At 40.0% G+C, this 24,437-nt stretch overlaps 1 protein-coding gene across 8 annotated transcripts in view; it reads right to left on the bottom strand.

Moving 5' to 3' along the window:
• Window positions 1–12,705: 12,705 nt before the first annotated feature.
• Window positions 12,706–24,437, bottom strand: part of CELF2 (CUGBP Elav-like family member 2) — a 376,846-nt gene continuing 365,114 nt past the window's right edge. For all 8 annotated transcript variants that reach the window (XM_030238355.2, XM_050984875.1, XM_050984882.1 and 5 more), the window contains 2 exons: window positions 19,920–20,091; window positions 12,706–18,619 (listed from right to left, as the gene is read on the bottom strand). In XM_030238355.2, the coding sequence (XP_030094215.1) occupies window positions 19,964–20,091 (128 nt within the window). In that variant the 3' untranslated portion in view covers window positions 12,706–18,619; window positions 19,920–19,963. The remainder of the gene's footprint in view (window positions 18,620–19,919; window positions 20,092–24,437) is intronic.

Below are 24,437 nucleotides of genomic sequence, written 5' to 3'. Positions count from 1 at the left end.
AGGTGCCAGCATCACTTAGTAACACTAACACCCTATGGAGAAAAACATTAAAAAATATCACATGCTTATTGAGAAATGCAAAAAAATAATATATATATGGGAAAGACTCAGTTCAGGTTTTTCACTTTAAGAAGACATTAAATATTTGCACAGAATCTTCTTTTTCTACTTTTTAAAAATTCAATTGAAAGCTGATGATTTTTACTATTAACCTTCCCTATCTTCTTTCCCCTGGCACAACTTTGTTCACTGAAATGTTACATGGACAAAATCTCTGCTTTCCAAGATCCTGCCAAAGCTTCTCTTTAATTCTAGGTGTACAATAATTTTTCCAAAAATTTACTCAACAGCCACCAATAAAAAATGTTTTCAGGGATACAGAATTTTTCCCACTCACTATTATCTTGCTATTCTGTAAAGGAAAAGGGCATTCAGACATCTGTGGGACACTGAGGTATATGAGAAGCTGCTGAAGATTACAGCTGTTTGTTCAAGCTCAGGTTGGCCAAAAAGCCCCTCTGAACAGCTTGTGCTGCACAATGCAGCGGCCAAAGAGGAGCTTGTTAGTGATGGCAGCTCGTGAAGTTAACTCGGGTGATGTGTCCTGGCAGTCTCAAAGTGCTTCTCTAAAAATGGCAGTGCAGGAGGAGCTTTGGCTTGGTTATCCTCCTCTGGATCCTGTCACTTTGCTGCAACGTTTAGCCAGAAGTATAAATAAAATTTTGAGTGTCAGTGTGGCAAAGCCCTCTGCTTCTACAGGATCTTCTGAAATCATCTCCAAATCAGACTTTCATAACCCACAGGGAAAAACAGAGAGCAGACTTGGTGGCCATTAGCTACTACAATAATTAATTAAATGAGAGGGAAGGATTATGAAACCACTACAAGAACTAATTAAATGAGAGGAAAGGATTCTGAAACCACTGAGACACACAGAAGGTTTGTTTGGCTTTTGGTACACTGAGAAATTCCAGCTGAGGATCTGGAAGATGAGTCAACTGATATATCCAGGAGATCAGACAAAGAGCAAGGCAGGAGTTATTGTGCCAAGCTAAAGAATGTGCACAATCTTATTTGGCATCAGTATGCAGACATTATCCTCTGAGACAAAGTAAAAGTGGTGAGAAACCTTCTCCTTGTGTCACTTCTGCATCCCCCCATTTTCTTTGGGGCTTTTCCAGCTCTGAAGCATCAGGATTCTGTACTGTAAAATTGAGGAAAAATTGTTTTCCTTCTTTCCTCAGCCTGTGGTTGTGGGAATGTGAAGTTGCTGTCAGCTCTTTGAGTATAGGAGTTTTGAAGACACATTCTGTGCCTGGGGATACCAGCCAGTCCTCACCTCAACAGCAGTAAATTAGAGAAAAAAGAACATGCAATGTGATTGAAGGACAACAAGAAGTAATTTTGGTGTTACCAGCAAGTAGCAAAGCATTAATTATTAGGCAGTAATGCTTTGCATGCAGATGCAGAGCGGAGACTCAATGCCAGCAGGTATCTCCCATCAACTGACACAGGCATCAGGCATCCAAACAGCTTCAAGATCTGTGAGTCTCTGTCACCAGGTATTTCCATACACCTGGCCAAAAGTCTGAGGGTTGCTCCAGTGTTGGCACAGCCTCAGTCACTGTGACCTCATCAGACCCATGCTTGTAGAAACCAGATCCGCAGCCCACGTGTGCTCCACAGGTGGATTGTGATGTTGTCTTTGCCACATGAGATGATCTTGTGCTCTGCCTTTCTAGTTAGTCCCTCAGACAGGCAGGAATGGATGTTTGTAGTGGTAAAATGTTGTTTGTGAGACAAGTGTCCTCTAATGATGGGTTTCACCCAAACCAACATTTGGTCACTCACAGTTCCCTTGGGTTGCCCATAGCATACAGCCCAACCTGCTGTAAGGGCAACTTTATCTGCAGCCACGCTGGGCCAAGGTTGGATATTAGGAAAAATGTCTTCACTGAAAGAGTGGTTAAACATTGGAACAGGTTTTCTGGGGAAGTGGTGAAACCACCATCCCTGGATGTGCTAAAAACTGAGTAGTTGTGTCCCTTCACAATATGTTTTGGTGGGCATGGTGGTATTCACTTCAAGGTTGGACTTGATGATCTTGGAGGTCTTTTCCCACCTTAATAATTCTATGATTGTATGAAAATAATCCTGACACACATGAATAATAAGTTTGCATGCTATTGCTGAGCTGTAAAATTTTTCAAAAAAGGGCAAAATGACCACTTCAGTGAGAAGGTTTTTGTACAAATTTTTTATTCAATTAGCACAACTTGATTTATTGCTGGCTGAACCCTCAAACAGCCTGTAATTACAGACCCACAACTGCAAAGTAGGAAGATTATGAAGGTTAAACATATCAAGTCTTTGCATGAGAAGGAAGTGATCAATGAGGAAAAAAAAAAGGGGAGTTAATGAGAGATAAAAGGATTCAGGAGTGTGGCAGATCAGTTTGTGCTAGGACACTCTGTAATGAAAGAAGACAGCTCAGCAAATGAAAGCAGAAAACCTTGATTTTGCTCAGAGTGCCATTAGAAACTTAGATGTAGTCTTCACAAACAAATCTCATTTTAAGGGCTAGTGCTCTTTCTTTTCTTTCCCAAATTTACCTGCTGTGTTAATGCAGTGTCCTCTCACATTCGTTGTTGAAAATTAATTACTTGAGTAATAAGGAGATATAAAAAAACTCTTCAAACAGGTTATAAAAGGAGTTGTTTGTGCTGAAGGGAAGTTGCCCACTGCATTTTAAGTTTGCAGCATGAATAAATCTCTTTGTGTTCTTGTTTCAGTGCTTTCTCACACACTGTGTCCCACCGTTGTGCCTAGAAGGGATAGACAAATGTAGTCTTTTGGGCTGGTTAGCCTTGTCCCAGAAGGATTCCTCTTAAAGATCATTTTCTGCTCTTTGCAATCTTAAATCCCATGGGAGGAGAAACTTCCCATGCTGCCTCGGAGGCAGGCTTGCCCTCTGTTACATTTCACTTTAAGGAAATATTTTCCTGATCTTCAGCCTTTATGTCTCACTTGCTTAATTCCTTCCCAGTGCACCTAGTTAGATTCCATTGTACAATTCTAAATAATTAATCACCTCCTTCACTCATTTCCAACACTTGTTGAATACAGAGCAGAGACCAAGAATTCATCATAGAAAGAAAAGGAATCGGAGCTAGATGAGAGAGGACCAGTTGAGAGACAAGGAATGGAGAAAGAACAGTGCTCCAAGCATAAAATCCAAGCTGCTGGTAAGAGTAAAAGGGATACAGGAGAGCTGAAGTGCCCCATGGCTGATTCATGCTATTTACTTTTGCATATTAATTTGGGAAGGCATAACACAGTTCCTCCTGGGGTCTGCTCAGAAGAAGGTGCTTTTGATGCCTGTCAGTCTGAAAGAGCAGCAGTGCACAGGCAGCTCCCCAGGCATGGCTGGGTGAGAGAACATGAAATATGGGCAGTACTGAGTGCACCATGAACAAAAACCCTGCAGCCATCCTGGTGCCCAAAAAGCCTTCAGCAGGTGAGAGCTGCCCAGGTGAAGGCAGTCCTGCATATGTGCAGAAGCAGAACTCAGGAAAACTTCCAGCACACTGATGGCAATGCTCCTCACAAACTTGCTCTCCCAAGGACACGAGTGGATTTTGCAGTACAAAATCCAGTTTGAAGGGTTGTGGTAGGTTTTGTTGTTGTTGTTTTATTTTTTTTGTTTGTTTTATTATAATTTTTCCTTATACTTTGAAAGCTGATGATCACAAATTTCTAGTCAAGACCTGAAGTGCATTCCTAGGGTACATGGGCTCCTTATCTGCAGAAGAAATGTTCTAGAGCACTGTATCCATCCCAGCCAGGATGCTAAAGCTGTCTCTCTGCACCAGGATCCCTTTCTCACCCTCCTTCAGCAGACAATGAGCATTTTCTTCCAGTGTCCAGGGAGGTGGTGGAGTCATCATGCCTGGATGTGTTTAAATAAAGACTGGATGTGGCACTCAGTGCCATGGTTTAGTTGAGGTGTTGGGGCATGGCTGGACTCAATGATCTTGAAGGTCTCTTCCAACCCAGTGGTTCTGTGAATTCTGTGAATTTGGTGAATTCTGTAATTGGTCAGGCTGAGGTCTGCCCTGCATGTGGTGATACCTCTCCACCATTCCCAGTGATGCTCAAACAACCAAGAGCCTCAGTTAACTGAGCCCAAGGGCTGGCCCTACTAAAGCTCCAATGTCTCAGTAGGCATTTTGGCACAAATCCCCTGGGCTGAACTCCACAGCCCTGGGACTGTGGGAATATTTCTGTTGGTAAATATTAGGTGGGAATATTTCTGTACTTTGACAAAGAAGTGAAGACCAAGCAGGGAGGTGGCCAACTGTTAACAGAACACAGTAAGGCTAAAGGAGCTGAAGAAAATGAGTCTGGAGGAGAAGGGGGCACTCTGAACCCTCCTATTAATCCTGTTTGCCATCCATGCAAAGCCAGGTTGGTGTTGTTTCTCTGTTGTTTCTGTGAATTGTGAACTTTTTATTTATTCACACCTGGGAACACGACCTCTCATCCAGGAGCTCTGTTCCACCAGGAGTGAATTTATGGCTGGCATATGTTCCTACAGGAAGCGCAGGAGGTGATTTATGGCAAAGAAATTACATTCTGACCCAGCGACAAGCCATTTTGCTGAGATGTTGAAGATGTAAACAGCCAGGCTGTGGCACAATCATGGATACAATTTCAGTAGTCGTGGTAGCACTCACACTGCTCAGCCCACCCCCAGCCCCACTGCTGGTGTTCAGAAGTTGGCTGCAGCTGTAACTCTTTTACAGGAAGCAGGAACACTAAAAGGGAGGCACATGGGCTGGGATGGGACTGTGCTAGGGTTTTCTTTTTATTGGAAAGCATATTTTGGCATTAAGGAAAGCTGTCTAGTAAGCAAGTATTCCCAGTCATGCAGAGGGTGCTTGGAAGGGGACAGGTTAGAGGGATGTCTCACATGGGAATTTGTGATAGTATTAACTATGTAAGGCCCATGAAGATGACCATGGGATCCACTGGCATGGCAAATGATGTTTGCAAAAAAAGAAAATTAACTGACAGTACATCTGCCTACACCACTCAGTTTTCTAGGCTTGTGTGACCATTGTTTGGGACAGGAACCTGGGATGTGGGAAGGGGAGGAGAAAGACTCCTCCGTGACCTCTCTGCCTCCCTGTGCATAGGCTGGCCAAGGAATTTGCACCTTTCTAGCCAGCATGTTCTCAGTCCCTGGCTGAGTGGTGTTGTTACTATTTCCCCTTTCCCCACCCACATGTTTGCAAGGTTTGCTGAGGGTGTGGGGTGAATTACAAAAAAATCTGGGGTCAGGACAGGAGAGCAGGAGGCCCAAAACCTTGTGCCACAAATTGTGTTCCTGCCTGCAGAAGGGAGGAATGCTTTTAGCTGACTGCAGCAGACTGACACTGGCTGGCAAGGGAATGGGGTGGGTGGGTGGGTGGATTCCTGTCACTTGCGAGTGACAAGATACTTAACGAGGATCTTGGCCATTCTGGCAGTGCTGCAGCCACAGCTCTGTCACTGTTGTGGATGTCCACAAGCACTGGTAGGTGTTTGGACCAGTGAAGTATTGCCTGAGAGTGCTTCACAGCAGGGTGGTGAGCAGATATCCCAGTTCTGATGCCCAGGATTGCTCAGAATGGGCTGACTAGTTACATGTGCCTGCTAGAGAACTACCTGTTTCCTTTATTGGCACCTCCTGGAATTTCCTTTATTTTATTTTATTTTATTTTATTTTATTTTATTTTATTTTATTTTATTTTATTTTTAAAGTAGAGGGAGAAGGGAATGGATCATAATGTGCTGCCTGTCTCCTCAGCCTCGGCTTGCCTTAGGTTGACCCACATGTAGGAGGAAACCAAAGGCAAGTTCAACATTCATATTTCACGCCACTACATGTCCCATCCTGTGAAATTTGCAGATGACACAAAATTTATGAAGGATGACCAAGGATGGGGCTGTTATTCAGAGCAAGCTCAGCGGGCTGGAGGAGAGTGCCAGCAGGAAATGTGTGAAATACAAGGACAAATGCAGAGACCCACACCCAGGAGGGAAGAGGGGCTTGCCGTGGTAAAGGCTGCAAATGGACAGGCTGGGGAGGAACCCTGCTGGGACATGGGATGGGTGGGTGTGTCCTGATGGAAGGTCACCACGAGCCAGCAGTGAGCCCTGGCAGCAAAACAAGCCAACATCCTGGGCTACATGGAGAGCAGCAGAGCCAGGACAGTGTGGGAAGTTATTTTCACCTTCCCATTCCCAAAAAACCTACCTACTAAGACATGTGCTATACTACATCTAGGTACTGCATCCACTTTCTGGTGCCTCCAGTACATACAAGTAATGGGCAAACTGGAGGCAGTTCAGGGGAGGGCTGCCAGCATGGCTCAAGCTGTCACCTGCCTACAGAGGCTGAGGGAGCTGGGCTTGTTCAGCTTGGAGCAGGGACAGCTTGGGGGCACCTAAGATTGGCACACTGCCCTGGAGTCTTTGGGAAACTTCTCAAGAAGTTTTAGCAGGGCTTTTTGCAATGGCATCTGGCAGATGTGAGAGGAAAGGGCATGAGCTTCAACACTAGAGGTATCAGGAAAGGCATCTTCACCATAAGGATTGTCAAGTAGAGCAACAAATGCCCAATGAGTCTGTGAAATTTTCTGCTTTTTATTTTATTCTTCTTTTGAACAGGAGGATACATGGCCTGGGGATATGGGATGCTAAAGTGTGTGGCATGATTATACCAGGATCAGAGACTCAAATATCACTAATTATGTGATACTTTTGCCACATGCACAAGAAATGTTAGCAATCATTTCCTAGGGATCCTCAAGGCCAAAAGCTGAATAGGAGAAACTAATGCCAGAGGTGCTCTATAGATCACGTAAGTACAAGTCCTCAGGGGTCTGGCTTTCCTGTCAGAGGGATATTCTGCATTCATCTATCCCCTAAAAAAGTAGTTCCAGTGCAGCTGGTGTTTTTATTGGTATGGTACAATTCCCACTTAGGGCCTATGGGACATCACCTGGGGCTCATTTGTTAACAATAGGATTCACTGAATTTCACCTTCAGCTGTCTACAAATTAGACCCCTAGAGCTCAATTTTTCTTTAATAAATGCAGGAATCAATGCCATTTGAGTTGCCCTGGAGTATCCAACAAGGCCCAGGTTTAGGAAAGTGAATATAGGCCTTAAAGTGGGATTCAGCTCACAGATTCCTACTTCTAAGCTTAGGGATCTTTAGCTGAGTATCTGGATGCACCAGGCTCCTACACTTGTTGTGTTTAGAGCCCTTGAAACGGCCTAGGAGGGCTGGAGGTCATAAATGCCCTATTCATCCTGCATTGTGTCTGCACGGCCTTGGAATCACAGAATTGTTTTGGTTGGATCATTGAGTACAGCCATCAGCTCACCACTGCCCTTCTTTGCAGGGGCTGCAGTTAAGCAGTCAGTGGGGTATCCTTGGGAACTGGGGGCACTACTTGAAGTCTCTACTGAGAAAACTCCCTTTTGCTCCCGTTATCTGTTTTAGTCACTAGAAAGCCAGCAACACCTCCAGACAGGTCCCTCACTGCCTGGTCTTTAGCACACTGCTTCATGTGGGAAAAATGCAGGGTGCATTTTGTTACCCTGACTAGTGAAGATGGCTACAGGTTAAAGCAGCAGCTTGTGTCTGCTGGGCTGAGGTTGAGGTTCCTGAGCAGATGCATTGGTACCTCAGTAATCTCAACAATTGGCATCTCAACAGCTCTGTGGCCTGTGTCAAAGACACCGCTGTGGGATCACCATGGCCTGAAACAGCACCTGTGCTGTTGCACTGAACACTACAGCACCTTCCTCTGTTACTGCTGCTGCAGTATCTGGTCTGTTTGGTTAAGGTTTCTTCTGATTTCCAAATCACCTCTCTTCTCTAATAGGCCCAGGTATCCTCAGGTGGCACTCTGCTGCCTCCTTCAAAGCCACAGGGCTTGAACTCATGTGTGCACCAATGAAAGCAGCTGTGTCTATTCAGAGGAGGATGGTGAATGAAAGGCTATTTTACCTTCACACATGCTTCCTATTGATCTTTAAATTATGTATCACATATAAACAAACATTCACTGCCCTGTGCTTCCAAACTAAATGGACAGCTCTACCTGGGTGAGGAGGCAGGACTCAACTACAAAAGTTTCTTTAGGTCTGTTTGTTTTATTGTTGAACGTAGGCTTTTGGAGATGGGAAAACTTCTAGTTATGCTGCAGAAAGAGAGGCAATGTCTAAAATTCTCCTCTTTTCATACCTACATGCCAGAGGAAGGTTAACAGGGTTTCTGGTCTAACTCTGTAAGAGTCTGCTTAGCTACCATTTTGTTAAAGATTTGGTAGCCCCAGGTGGCTGGGGCTGAGAGTAGGACAAAGAGCTCTGATCCCTCGACCTGGACCCTTAGGCATATTTGAGCACACCAGCAGAATCCCAGATGGGATGGGAAATGTGACATTCCCATGTACTGATAAAAGACAGGAAGGATGGCCCAGCCCATGGTTGGCTAGTTTGACATTAATTTGGCAGAAGAATGGATGTATTGATATGGGTATAAACACATTAAGGATGAGGTAAACAATTAATGCCAATCAACATGTTTTTTAAGGGAGGAAGGGTTGTCAAACTGGATTTCATTCTTTGCTGTGATTGTAGGTTTTGGCCGATAAAAGTAATTGCAAAGATGGAATATATTCTGACTTTTGTATATTTGACAGCACAACAGATTGTGATTTAAAAATTAGCATTCTACCCTATCAATACAAGGCACATAAAATGGATTAAGAATGGTCTGACATGTCAACAAAGAAGCTGTCAAAGGAGACTCTCTGTAGGAGAGTGTTTTTTTTTTTTTAGGGGGGTCTGAATGCCATTGAATATTTTCAATAATGACTTGGAAGTAAATATCAAAAGTGCTGATAATATTGGAAAATGTTGGATAGGACTAGGAGTTATACAGAAATGCTCTCAGTGTGGTTGTAAGGAAGCTTTCAAGTGGAAGAACAGGCAAGCAGACCACACACACAGGAACCTGGAGCTCAATGCATCCCAGAGGGATTTCAGCATCCTAAAGGAGCAGCCCCAAATAATTTGGCTAATTTGGTGTTTTGTGACTTTTGCATGTTATTTTTGGAGGGGCCAATGCTATCCCTGGCTGTGTCATTCAGAGGAGTAGAGTAGGGATGAAATTTTTAATTTCTGCATGTTGCACCACTTGATGTTGAAATGACATATCGGCTCTGGTAACCCAAATTTAGAAAGAATGTCGGGGAAAAAAGAAAAATCACAGAAATAAAGTACATAAATTATTCAGGGACTAAAAAACCACTATTGAGTGTGGATGCTTCCAGACCATGATGTATTTGTTTTATGAACAAGGGATGAAAAGCAACTTGAGACCTGCTTATGAGTGCCTTTGGGGGGAAATGGCAGATGCAGAAGGGCTCTTTAATGTAGCAGAACCGAGCAAAGCCAAAACCTACAGAGAAAACATCTGCAGAAGCACGGGCAGGGATTCAGTAGATCATACACCTCTGGGGAGTGGTGGACTTTTGCCCCAGCTCTCAGTGCCTTCAGATAAGGATTGAAGAATTTAGGTTGTGTATTTGTTGATCAGATATGGGGGGAGGGAGAAGCTGTTGACCTACATGTGAAAGCTGAGACTTGGTGTTTTACTGCTCCCCTCTATCTCTCTACTGAAAGCCATGGTGCTGTGAGGCTGAAAATTGAAGATGATGGACCCACCAGTTTCCTTCCTACAGGGCTTCATCTCTGCTCTTCCTCCTGCATCTTTCCAAATTCCCTCCCTCCCCTCTGTGTTCTCCATTCTGAGGCACGACACAACATTCAGAGTAAAGTTTCTTAAGCTGTTGGTTGGAGGGACAGGAGATAATGCTGAAAATTTTGCTTGGTGTGTTCTCAGGCAGGTTTTCGAAAGGGAAAATGCCAGCAAAACTTTGTGCCAGAAGTCAGCCCACTTTCCAAACTGACACTGTCTCCTTTTGCTGGCAACTCAGGAATTTATGCATGTCCTGTGAGTGAGATGTCCCCAGAGCAGCCGGGGAGGCTGGGACATCACTCCCTGAAGTGCCGTCTTGAGGAAACAAGTCTCAAAGATTCAAATGCTCCTTTGTTTATGAAATAAAGTCCACCAGACCTATTGCCAATTGTTTATGCTAAAGAGCACACTCCCATTAATGCTAATGGTGCTTTGGAGCATAAATCCTTGCTAATTGATATAGGAATGTATCCCAGAAGAGTTTACTTTACTGCTGATTTAGCTGATAGATATAAATGTATGTGAGGGAAATATTAGCATTCATGTAAAACAATTAGGTTATCAACAGGGGCAAATGATTCAGAAAATGACTGCAACTTTCCAGTTCCCTTTAATGGAAAAAAAAAGAAAGTCTGCTAATGAGGAAAATCAGAGGGAATACAAATATGAGCTAATCATTGCGATTATTTAATAGTTGTGTTACATCAGCAGCCCTTGAAAAGCAGGGCAGGGTTCCCACCTGAGCTCTGTGCTGATGTGGGATGGACAGGACCATCCTGCTGCCCACCAAGACAAATCTTCCCTGTGACTTATCTGGTGGAGCAGTGGTTTTGGCTTACAATGCTGATGCATCTGGCCACTGGATGTTGAGCTCAGTAATGTTTACAAAATATGCATGAATAGAAGGATACAAGCAGCAGAGAGATTTCCACAATTTAATTTTTTTTTCAGATAATATAATGGCATATGAAAAGTGAGGCAGTAATGCAGTTCAAAAGAAAAAAAGAAAGCAACCCCTCTCCCTCCCCTCCCCTCATTCTCCTGGATCTTTCTGCCAAAGGCTGACAATATTGAAAGCTTGATAAATACAAGAATTATGGCCATTTCCATAAAAATCAGATTGTTTCAAATCTACAATTTTGTGGCAAATATACAGCCATTGAAGGAATACTTTTTTTCAGTGTACTCAACAGTTTTACCTATTCAATTGCCATTAAATTCATGTGTTTTGATGTGAAATTTTTTTTTTTTTTTTAAGAGAAGGCTCAATACAGAAAATGCACAGTAAGCCATGGATCTTCCCCAAAAAGATGCCTTGACTTCCAGGGTGGAATCTGTGGAATTTTGAGCATATGGGTTTTCATTTTTTAACTCTAAACCTATCTAGAATCAGGAGGAAAAAAAGTCATATACCAAAAAGTACAGTATTGTATTGTTTTATAGCATTTTCTCATTCACATATTTTAGCCATTTTTTGATTTTAGTGCAAAACCAAATATGTTTTGGTTTCAAATACAGAAAGAGATCAAAATTTCTGCATCTTAAAATCTTTTGCTGCAAGTCACTGAATGGCAAGACTTTTTCTCCCCACAGATTTCAGTAAGCCTAATTTTCAAAGTCTCCATTATTAATGAAATATCAAGCGAATTAGTTAACATTTGCCTGGGCATGGTTAAAGACCTTATACCCAGGACGATTTCATATAACAAAAAGCTCCCAATCCTAGAAACATTTTTTTGTTCCATTTAATGCTCATAAAATTTTACAGACAACAGAATCCTTTCTTAAGCTTTATTTAAGAAATCCAATACTATTATAGTTCAATATATATAAGACACATCCAGTATTGTGTTCCTGATAGCAAGTGCATAGATTTTGTTAAGATATCATTTTTATATTTAATTTTTTTTTTTTTATTTGTTACTCAGTAGCACGTTTCATGATCACACGAAGGGATATTCCCAGTGATTTTACTAAGAGCATGAGAGAAAAAACAGAACACAGCAAAGTAGTGAAACTACAACAGAGATGAGGAACAAAAACGATCAGGCAAACTATCAGTACAGTCGATTCCTGATAAGTGAATAATCTGATTGCTTGGTCACAATGCTTTATTCACTTATCAGGAATGATTCACACTACATTTTGTTAAACTGTTTTCCTTAGCCTAATACCTAAGAGTCACACTGGGCAAAGGCACACACACTCTGGCAGGCTATTCTTTAATCAGCGAGTCTTGTGACAGTTTGGTAATTTCCCATGGCGATACACATATAGCTAACAAAGAGACATTTTGCTAACACTGCAAGGTGCCTTACATAATTGAAATTAAAAGCATGTGTTTAAGCAGGACAAACTGTTCAGCTGCATTGCTTTAAGGAACTCATTTTCACCCCATTGTTGAAATTAAAAAAAAAAAAAGAAAGAAAGAAAACCCTGTATCTTTCAGCCCTGAGTATTTAAAAGAAACCTAACTGCAGTATAAGTCTTTTTTTTCAGTTGTATTTTTGGAAGAAAAGACCCTTCACAAAGCTCTAGTTTCTTTCCTAAGACCAAGTTTGGAGGAAAAAAAGAGAAAAGAAAAAAAAGAAAACATCCACAGCAAGCTAAAAAAGCCCAGAGAGCAATTCTGATTTATCCATCATGCAAGCTAAGACTTACTTAACTGAATCCACTGGTGTCAAAATTATCCAAATCGAGATCATAAACTCTAGAGGTGTCAAAGACCCAGGATATAATCTGACCATCAGGTTCTGCTTTCCTGCCTGGGCTGTCTGCTACAGGCTCCTGTGGTTTTAGGTTAAACCTAGAGCTGCTTGGACCCCTGACCTCTGATAACAGACCCTGTGGGATGGCACTGGAGCTCATTGGGCACTCCAGGCTCATCACTAGTTTGCTTCTCATGGAAACAGAAAAGTGAAAAAAAAGGAAAAAAAAAATTTCAGAAAAATAGATCTAGCAGTAACAACCAGGCCAACTCACAAGCCACCAGAAAATTTCAAAAGTCTTCCAAAGGCAGGACCCAACGTTGCTGCTGACACCACACGGATACACCCAGTGCGCCAGGACCTTGTTGGACGGTATTGATGGGGCTGTGTGTGTGTGTGAGCCAAAGCCAGAGCGCCAGAAAGACCAGGGGAGAGGAGACAAGAGGGAGGAGTGTCGTTTGGGTCTCATAAGAGCACTTTTAAGTGGTCTTCGATTCCTGAGCATCACAGAAAGTGGGACAAAGGAAAGGGATGGGGGCGTATGGCTTGAATTCCAGAGAGCACTCACCAGTGCTTCTCTCTCCTCCTTGGGTTTGGTTTGGTTGGTTTTGTTTTGTTTTTTTTTCCCCCCCCTCTCCAAATTGTAAGGTTTGTATCTGCGATCAGAGGAGAGAAGAGACTTTTTGTAAACCAGAGCAACATAGATTTTTCTTTTGCAGCTTTTATTTCTTCGTGGTAGACACCGGTTGGGGGAGAGCAGAGAGAATCTTGTGAGGAGGAAAAAATTATAGGAAAGGATAGAATAAAATAGCTAAGAGCTGAGTGTAAAAAATAATGAGAAAAAAAAGTGCTATGGTATTTCTTTAGTCCCTTTTGAGATTTGTGTAATGCTATCAGCCAATGCTGAGAATGATCTTCTTTGTAAGCCCACAGCAAAAATATCACCCATTGGAACAACAGGGGATCTTTTTCCATAATTTATTTCTCCTTTTTGTTTGAAATTTTAAATTTTTTTTTACGTCCATTGGCTTTAGTAAGAAAGTCTTCCTGTGCTCACTTGGATTTTGCTATATATTTTAAAGTATTGTATGTACAACTGCACATAACAAACTTGATCACCTGGTTAGATTTTGCAGGCTCTCCCAGCCCTAGTTAAGACATGATTAGTTTCTAGGGAGAGTTTGACTAACGCCATATGCCATCAGATTACTGTGCAGTTTGGAAAAAATCCCAAGGCTATATCCTCCTTTTCTTAAATGTTTCATATGCTTCTGCAATGTAGTAGCAGAGTATTTTTTTTTTTTAACAACTAAGAAGAAATGATCTCAATAATCCACATTTTCCAGACTGACTGAAATGCCACAGCAAAAAAAAGAGAAAGAAATCTTTTCAGGTGTCTTCTGTGTGTTTGTGTGCAGAAGGTTTTGCAGTTTGAAGGCTAACAAAAGCTACCTTCAATAGGACTTTGCAGGAAACTCATTTAAAATGCTTCCTGCTCCAAGAGATTTTTCAAGTGATAAGGCATGACTAGGGGGAGGAAAAGAGAGAAAAAAAAAAAAGAATCAAAGAAACCAGAACATGTCTAAAATGTACAAATCCTCTTTTGCCCCCCAATCAGCTATTCACTTAGGTGGAATCGACTGTATCTTTTGTACACAACCAACAAATAGAGAAAAAAAAAAAAAACAGGCACGTGAAACAGTGAGGTGTGCAGATGTATTACCAACACAGAATGACCACCAACAATACAACACACAAAGTAGAGAGACAAGTATTAGGAAAATGGTTTAATATTGGAGACAGAAGCAAAAAACTGCATCACACAATAACATACGTTACAAAAATAAGTCTGACTGTTTCAACTACACGGTTATGTTCACAATGAGGACAGAAGAATCAGAAAAAACTCTGATCTAAACAGCAAAAAAGCAAACCCCTAACGTTTTAACTAATACATTTATCCACGCAAAGTGACCGAGTACTCCTAATTCTAATTACCTTATTGTGTAACTGCACGATACAGAATAAAAAGTGAAACTTACCGCTTTTGTTAAGACAAAATTCTAAACACTAGATATAAGCAAAGGGAAAAAAAGAAATCAAGCCAAAGTTTTGAATTCTCTAAACAAAACCAACTCTCTTTCTACCGTCCAGAAATCAAACTTGAAAATCAGTCATGATCGAGGGGGCCCACGAGAGTAAGCCACAAAAATTTCCATTTGTTTTTTAATCTCCAGTATAAAAAGTTCCACTGGTACAAAATGCATAAGTACAATCAAGTTGTAGAAATAGGAAAGCCTGCTTTTTTTTTTTTTTGCCTTTTTTTTTGTTCTTTTTTTTTTTTTTGGCTCAAATTCCATCAAACAACAAAATCCAAATGCATCAATAAAACAGAAACAATACTCAAATGGTCTTACAGTTTCCACTAGATTGCATTAACTTTGGCTTTTCTCAGACAATACTTAAAAACTAGTTTGTAATTCTAAACAAAATGATAGTATTATTAATCTACAAACAACAATTCCCACAGCACGAAAAAAACACAAATACATAGGTTTGTTTTTTTTTTTCTTTTTGTATGACATTATCCAAAAAGGTAATGAAACTACAGGATATTTTTTTCCTTTTGTTAATTAGCACTTAAGATAATAAAAACAGAAACAGTAAAATGATTCCAGAGTAGCACAAGCCAAGGAACTGTAACCCCTATGGTGAAAGAAAGATGAACTTGTTACTCCTTTGAGGACTGCCATTTCATTGCAATTAGCTAATTTGTTTGCTAAAACAACTAGTCTAGTCTTTTGATTAGAATTTTGTAAAGCAATTTCCCTTGTTTTACTTCCTCTCTTATTAGGCCCTTGCACCCTTGCAGCTTTTTCCTTTCATTATTTTGAAAGAGAACTGGTAGATAATTTGCCTCCCAGGACATGTATGTTTGGGTTTTTGGTTTTGTATTTAAATTTTATTTTTTATTTTTGAATTTTTAATTTTTTTTTTTTTCCAGAGATGGACACTTTTCTAAGCAATGTCTCATCTCAGTTGCCTGGAAGTACAGAAACATTCCTCGTCTCCCACTGCTAAGCCAATGTCCTGTGGAGTAATTCAGGGCAGCCTGATGTCAAGTTACACTGCCCAAGGACCAGAGGCATCAATACTCTAACCGGACTGGAAAATCCACAGGACACACCAGGGCATCTACAAAAGCTTTGGAAATTTAGACGGTGGGTACAATGAGAAAAATTAGTGAAACAGTCTCTAAACAATCCAAATGATGATCTCATATTATATATATATATATGTACATATATATAATATAACGTACGTGAGATGATACTTTGAATACGCACAATTGCTGCAAGTAGTACAAAATAGCCCTCAAAGGGTGTAGGAAGGCCCCAGCAGTAGTAAAAACGTGAGAAAAGTATATATCATTTATTTATAAGTGCATGTGCTATAAGAAGGAAACTTTTTTTGCATCACTAGAGGCTAGTCCTTTCCATCCCAGGGCTCTACATAAAGAAGCATTTAAGTTGGGGATGAGAGACAAGAGTGCACCAGCTGATGTTGCTCATATAGGGCTTAGTTTTTAATTTTAAGTGGCTTCAGATATAACCAGATAGAACTAGGAGGTGGAAGAAGTTATGGCACTTTATGACCTGTAGCAGGTACTGCTGCTCACACACATTGGATTGGCAATGAATTTGCTGAACCGGTGGCAAAGAACCGAATTTGGTTGTTGGTCACTGTTTGTGCGGTAGGAACGCAACCCAATCAGACTTACAAGGCAGTGAAAAGGGCTACCAGCATCTCTTTTCTGGCTCCTTATAAAGAGCTTCCTCCAGCAAACACCCACACCAGTCACACAGATATTCCCATGGACCATGGGCACAAGTTACTCCTCTCTGTACGAGTGTCTGCAGGAGAAAGCCAGTATATTGCCGTGACAAATAATGGCAAATAACACCAAACATTACAGTGTATGTAAACTTTATCCATAAAAAGTAGTTTAACTGCAGTGCACACTGAATTTTCACCCAGGAAGATCTAGTGCATCTGATTTAAGCAAAAGTTCATTTATTTAAATTACAAAAATATTATTATTCTTTTTTTCTTTTTTCCCTCAAGGTTTTCAAATGGTGGATTGACCGCTCCTGGTTGGGAGTGGCTCACACAATAGATAATTAAAGAATTGTTTTCTTTTTCTTTTATTTTATTAATACTGAATAGCATATTCCAGCAGCATATTAAAAGCTCTTTAAGAAAAGACAAAATCCCCAAAATCTAAAAAGGAAAACCACAAGTTAATTACGGTTTTAAATAATTTTAGTTATAGATACAGAAGAAATTTAGACAGCAGTAAAATATTTTTGTCCTTCAGATCTGCCCTGTGCATTGTTCTGATTTCAACCATGTATTAAATAAACCACAAAAAACTAAGTATATATATATTTATAGATATAGATATATATATAAAAATAAACAGCAAAATGGTGAATGTATAAAAGGTATTAACACTCAAGACAGCTCTGGGTGGAAAGGGTTAAAAGTTCAAAACTTTCTCACCTTAGAGGTTTCCATACAATATGAAGAAAATACATAGTGAGGTTTGCTTTCACAGCATTGATGTGTGCAGAGTGGTTAAAAAAGTGAAACATGGGCACTTATACAATGTTTTACAAAAAACATCAAAGAGAAATAACAAACAATAACAATTTCAGGCAACAAGACCACAGGATAGCAAGTTAACAAACTTTTTAACCTCTTTTTTTCTTTAAATATTAGGGATTTATACAAAACACATAATAAAATACCCATGTTATCAAATTACTTCACACAAGAAACACACTGAAGCTCTAGGAAGAAAGTACCTTTGGAATTTGGCACTATAGTTTCACTGATTTTTTTTTCTTTAAAAGAAAAACTGATCACATTTTGCTGAACACAAACACACCTAAATTGTTCACAATAAAAAAATGACATCAATGCGTCACAAGCCAACACAAACTTATTCTGGAATATTTTTTCATTTTCACATGAAATTATTTTTTTTTAAGCAAACAACTTTTTTTTTTGTGTTTTTTTTTTTTGAATCTTCTTTTTGTTCTTGTTGTTCAAGTAAACCAATTTTAAACTTGTCTTTTTATAAACATAGAACACTTAAGACCATAAGACTCATGATGAAACCACAACTTAATTCACAGAAGCACCAACGTAACACATTTTACAGTAACCTTTCTTCTGTACATTGAAACAGTATAAAATATAGGTAATTTCATGTGCATTAAACCATGGATTGTCTAACTGTGAGTCAGTTCAGCAAAAGGTGACACAAGTAGGTAGCATTTGCCCTAAAACAGGGTAAATATTTTCTTATACTAATCTACAAAAAGTGGTTCTATATATATACTTTAATGAGAAAGTGAGCCACCTAAAATGGCCTTATCAAAAAACTTTACACTGCCTGAAAAATGTAAAAACTATTACAGACCTCTAGAGACTTAAAATCAGACAGTTTTATTTCTCAAACTGTTTTGGAAGTAGTCTGTTAGAAACCAACATTCTGTGCCTCTGGACACATATTGCTATTGTCACCAGTGACCAGGCAGAATGCCAATCCCTGTATAATACTTTCAAGTCTGTTTTTTTTTTATTTTTTTTTTTACGAAATGAAAAAAAACAAAACCAAAAATCAACCAAGAGAAAAACCCAAAACAAAAGAACCCAAACAAAACGAAACAAAAACTCCAAGGAAAGAAGAAAACCAGGAACTAAAACTGAAAAAAAAACCAAAGGAAAGAAAGAAAAAACATTTTGCCACAGGTTGTTTTTAAATCCTATCATTAATTTATCTAATAATAAATTTCAGTCTTGCATGAATGCAGCAATGTTTTTTCACATTGACTTCCCAGAATTCATAGCTAGATGAGGTCACATGCAAATTTCAAAGGTCAAACTAGGTCAGTAGGAGAACCAAATATGATGTGAGGTCAGAAAGACATCAGAAACAATGACGGGACGATGAAACTTTTTTTTTTTTGAGACGCCACAGGGACATGCTAGGCAAACGATGGGCTAACGGGCATGGAGATGTCTAGGGAAAAAACAAGGAAGAGGAAAAAAGTTACACAGAATCTATGCAGCACAAACAAAATCACTTTTATGGGTGCAGGAGAAAACTAATGCAAATCTTTTATCAGTAGAGCCTACGAGCTGTTCACATAATTTGCATTAACTTACAATACTTGTCAACAAGAACACAATGGAACCCCAAAAGAATCCATCTGAAAGGAGTCAGAGAGAATGGATTCCTCTTTGGGGAAAAAAGAGAGGAAAGAACCAGTTTCTACAAATGTAACAACAGAAAGGTACAGGGAGGGGGGGAGGGAAAGGGTCAGACAACTGAACTTTAAACTAGGTAATGGAAACTACGAACAAAATAACCAGACAAATACAAACAAGAGGATAAAAGCATGAACTGCAAAGGGTGGAGGGTTCAACAGTGAAAAAGCGCCCATTCTTGGCACAATTACTCTAGAGACTACTTCAAAGGATCTAGCTAGCATAGAGAGCTGCTCTTTAGGTATCCAATAAGTTAACAATAGGCAATAAATAAATTCCATTATTTCTGAGGCAGTAAAAATTTTGTATAAAAATAGAAATGCTTTTTACAAATAAAATTTACAGGCCTGTGGCTTTCTTTTTTTTATTATTATTAAATTTATCTCTCAAGAAACATCAAGTATTGTCACTCATTTTATTTTATTTTTTTTTATTTTAAACCCTGTAGCTTTAGAAACAGATCTCTAAATCTTTTTTACATTAATCCTTTCCAAAAAAACAAGAACTTAAAAAAAATGAAATATAAAGACGACCAGTGTAAAATCAGACTAATATATAACAATACGTTGATTTGAACCGAAAAAAAAATCAGATCTTCTCAAAAAACAAGTTGATGTAGTGGAAAGACTTATTTCAATTTTTGTTGCAAAATAAGTGCTTCAACTGGCATGAGGCCATTTTGTTTAACCTATAAACTGCTGGTGCCACCCTGGTAAAATACGATCCATCCATAGAAAACAACTTTTATTGTGTGCTAATGGCACCAGGGTTCACAGAGTTAAATTGCACATTTTTTTTGTGTCTGTGTGTGTGTGCTGTTTGGAGTTTCAAGACGTTTATTTTTGTTTCGAAAAGGAGATAAATTATGCTGCAAAACAAAATACAGTAACACAACTCAGTAATTACTTGGCAAGGAAATGGGAGCCAAGTGCAGTAAGGACAAGTGGGGAGATGGAAGTGGTAACTGTAAAAATAACTGTCCCTTGGTGAAGGTTGGCTCTATGTTCTTTCTTAACCCCCCTGCAGAGGACAGGTTTGCTCATGGGACTTACCCTAAGAAAGCTAAAATAAGAGCAGTAAGCATCTGGGGTTAAGATCAGTAAGGTTTGCTGTCATTTTTGGAGCGTTTCAGCTGAACCTTCAAGCGTTTCATGCCAATCTGAAAGCCGTTCATAGCCTGGATAGCAGCTTGTGCAGAGACCGGATTGTCATAGCTAACAAAACCTGCGAGACACAGAACACAGGCGGGAGAGAAAGTCAGCTCTGGGTTAGAACAAGTGTCAGAAGGCACTTTGTTAGAATTTTATGATTGCTATTTATTTGACACATTCACCTGGCTTTCAATTATTTGATCACATTTCATATCCCATTTCCTCGCTAGTTTCCTTTAGCCTTCCTCTTTACCTACATAATGTTTCTTTACTAGCTGGGATGCAGTTGGCCAATTTTGGTGCAATGCAGTTTCCATTTTGTTATTTATATACCTACCTTAGAGACTGAAGATATTTATTACTGTAACACTTTTCAGTAGTATTACATCCCTCCCAGCCTATTAGGAAGTGCTATTTAGGCCAGTCTGCAAAAGGGAAGCTGAAACAGCAAGCCTGGTTACAGAATCAACCCCCAAACTACCTAAACCCACTGGCACACCTGGGTGTAAGTTCATGTGTGGTATGGAAAACTCATCTCCTTGGGCTTGGCCTAGGACAGTTGCAATATTAATATTTTGAAATTTTACAGCTCCTTCCAGCTCAAGATCTCAGGGTACCTTAATGTTAGTTAATTCAATCTCTTGGTCCCCAAAGGGGCATGCAAACATCAAAATTAAGCAGCATCATAAAGACAATGGTAGGGTTTGATGAGAACTCCAAGATCTCCTCCTGGCATGTGAGCTCTAACTAGGAGGATAATGCTTGCTTGGGTAATTCAGAATGGCTGGCCTGGCTCAGATTTCTTTTCCCTGGGAGACTGAAAATGTTCTGTTCATAATACATTCAAATCTCCCTGATTCTGGAAGCTCAAAGTTCATTTTCATATCTGGGCCTCCCACTTGTAATTGCAAAGCTCACCTAACTGCTGCTCTGCCTCAGCTTGGGCTAATTATTACTGCACTCAGCCTGCTGCTATGCATCTGCTTTGAAATGCTCCCTCTTCTTTCCACTTGAATTTGCCTTAACATATATCCCCTCATTCTCCTAAAGCAGGGATGCCACACACTTTGTCTTCAGTCCTAACACATGGGCTTCTCAGTGCCTGTCTTTCCTCAACCAGCTTCATTCACTTGTTATTGTTCATTCACTGCTCTTATTTTAGTGTCTGTGTACTACTTGGATTCATAACCTCTTTTACCTCTACTTTAAGCTATTTTTTTATGGCTCTTGCACTGCTGCCCTCTTCCAATTGCAGAGTCAGAGTGTTATTATGCTTTCCCCACTGCATGAAATCTTCCCCCCTTATCAAGGTATCCTTGTCCAGCTGTTCTCCTTCATAGATCATCCCGTGGCTTCACCTTAAATCAACTTCACCAAACAATTTAAGATTCTTGTCTGACAGCTCAGGCTAGCTTCTGTTCCTCCCACTCAAAACCACCTCTCATTTAAACCTCTGCAGACCTTCTCCTGGCCAAAGCCAATATGCCATATTGTCCTGTGGTTGAGTATTTGTTATCTCCTTAAGGGATAATAAATGTTCCTCCATACCTTCCTTGGTTTTAGTAACTCTTGCCACTTCCTCACTTTCTCCCTGATATAATTTCCTCTTAAATTTATTGCCAAATCCTGAGGAGCTTCATCACTCTCTTCCTTTCTTCCTTTCCCCTACTTGGTTCTAGGAGGTCATGTCTGTTCACACGATTCCAGTCATTATCTTAGCTCTACATCCTGTGTCTCCCTCCATGAGCTCTAGGATTCCCTCAGGGATAGCAAAGGGAGCTAGCACAAGTTGGGGGGCAGCTGTAGCACTGTCCAGGCAGATGCTCCACAGATGAGGTGTAGCTACTCCTGACTACCTTGACAATTCAGCATTTCCCTCTACAGCTTTCCTGACCTTCACTTTATCCTCCTTAGTGCATATTACTGCTATGAACTTATCATCACTCTAGTTCCTTTCCTTCATACCTAGTTTTATCCACCTGGAAAGCAAGCAAGTGTTCTAAACTAGTCACTTGGCATCTGTGGAATGAATAGAAGGAAGCACACTGCTGGCATCAGCCCCATCATTCAATTCTTATTCAGATTCACAATTTGTCTCTACACAGAATGCAATACCTGCATTAGCTTGTTACACTCTCATCTTCTTCCTTATTGAGAACCTTCATTTATAAATCTTACTGAGGAATCTAGAATTTCTTCCCTTTATTTGTATTTTTCTGATTGCACCCATTCATCATTTTTTGTCTGAATTTTAAACCACAGGTTACATGAAGTTGCAATGATGTTGCTTATTAATTCTCAAAGACCCTGTCAGGACAATTCTGATTTTTGTTTTAGATCTTTGAGTAGCTCTATAATCAGGATAAATAATTTTCATCATTCAAGTAACAATTTTGCTATAAGGCTGACTGCATTTCTGCATTGATGTAACTGGGTCCTACTCCTCTGCCTTACTTACATATCTCATTTTTCTTATTGTAATGTTTATGAAAGGCAAGAGATAAGCTGGAAGAGTGAAACCCTTTATCTGCTGAATCAGCTCAAGCCCATGGAGCCTGTGAGAACTCATGGAAGAGCACTTCCAGGTGTAAACACGCTGTCCTGTCATCCTCATCACCATTTAATCCTTTGAGCATTCATTTTGGGTTGGACAAGAAAAGAAAATATGCCTAAGTCCTTTTTCTGCACAGAAAAGAAATTTTTCGTTTTGTGAAGCAGTTTTACATGAAGATTCATCACTGTCTATCACTGACTCAGAATAAACCTTCCCATTTCTGCCAGACAGACTTGGACAATCTTTAGACCTTTTGGATGTTCAACCTGTTCTCATCTGTAATTTGACTTCCTCCTCCTTTGGGCAGGAGATTGGAAACTCCAGAGTGGGAAGCCCTAAGCATGTGCAAATTATTACAGTTACAATTACAATTACAATTACAATTACTATTACTAGGGGCAAAAAGACCAACCAAACCAACAAATAAAAAACCCAAACCCAAACTGTGCCAAGTGCAATGACCATAAATGATTCAGCAGAGAAATGGGTTCTTCATCAGTATTGTCATAGTTTTTGGGTGGGAGGACAGAAAAAGAAAAAAAAAAAAGCTTTTTGAAACACAAATATAGGACCAAAATAAAAATTAGACAATTCTTGCTAATAAAGCTGAGGAGGTGCATGCAGGCTATGCCAGTACATGAAGCTAGGAGGCCTAATTCTGGCATTGCCTGTGATTTTCAGCATCACCAAATAGTCGCCCACTAATCAGAAAACTCAGCTTCATCTGCCACTTCTACTTTTTGTTTTTAAAGCAGAGCTCCCTCCCTGGTGGCAGAGTATCGGGGAAGGAAGACTGAGAAATGGAAATATCAGTGAAAGCTGCCTAAAACCAAAAAGAGAGAGGATTCCTCCATCCATTGGGTGTTGACACCTCCATTTTCCCTTAAAGAAGGTAACTTTTGGTGCATCACTAAGTTAGGCAATTGTGTTCCACAAACCCAGGTAAATGTGGGAGAAGGTAATCAAAGAGTAAAAGAAAATGCACAAAAAGCAAGTGTGGGAAACAATCTGATGAATTGAGCCACCTGCCCAAACTGATTTACATTCTTTCAGCAGTCACCACAATTGCTGCATTTTGATTAAAATAGCTTGATTTGTCTTTTCATCAAGATTCCTGAGACCTCAACAACGATTTTGTAACCCCCAACATACTAACAGAACTGGCTCCAGATAATGGAGAGTCCATTTCAAGTCCACTTTTCAAATTTACAAGAGCCTCAGGGACTGCTTAAACCCATTGCAGACACAGTCTGGACTATGCTGGTCTAGATATGAATAATTTTTTGTAAAGCCTAAACAGGTGAATGCTTCAAAAATGAACTGAAAGACAGTGGGAAAATGCAGAAAGAATGTCACACTGTTTCTGTGAACTGAATCAACTTTCCAAGTGTACTGTCCATTCCTCTTTTGTCACATATACAGGTGCATTCCTTTACTCTGGGAAAGAATTGCCACTTAAAAGAAAATTCCAGTATTTTATATCAACCCTTACAAAACTCATGTTTTGAGAGATTCCTTCCACCTCCCAAATCCTCACTGTGTCTTGTATAAGACCATAATTATTAGACCAATGCTCCAAAAGTTAACCACATACTGACATTCTCTGCTCCACTCCATCAAAGCACTGAACTGGTGCATCTCTGCTATTCCAAAGACATCAGCCCTCCTAATCAACCCTAAAACTATTTTTGTACCAACACATCATCTCCTCCTCTGCTATGATCTAATTTTCTGACAGCTCAAAGTATTTTCTGGGAAATTGACACTGATCTTGTGAGGCTCTCTTCATCCCTGCCTGCCCTAAGGTAAGGGAGATGCCACCTTCCATAACACACTGGAACCCACCCACAACAGCTAGAGCTGCA

The sequence above is a fragment of the Serinus canaria genome, chromosome 1A (assembly GCF_022539315.1).
Source record: "Serinus canaria isolate serCan28SL12 chromosome 1A, serCan2020, whole genome shotgun sequence".
In the NCBI taxonomy this organism is placed as follows: Eukaryota; Metazoa; Chordata; class Aves; order Passeriformes; family Fringillidae; genus Serinus; species Serinus canaria.
Note: the sequence above shows the minus strand (reverse complement) of the source record. Positions and strands in the feature narration are given on the sequence as shown.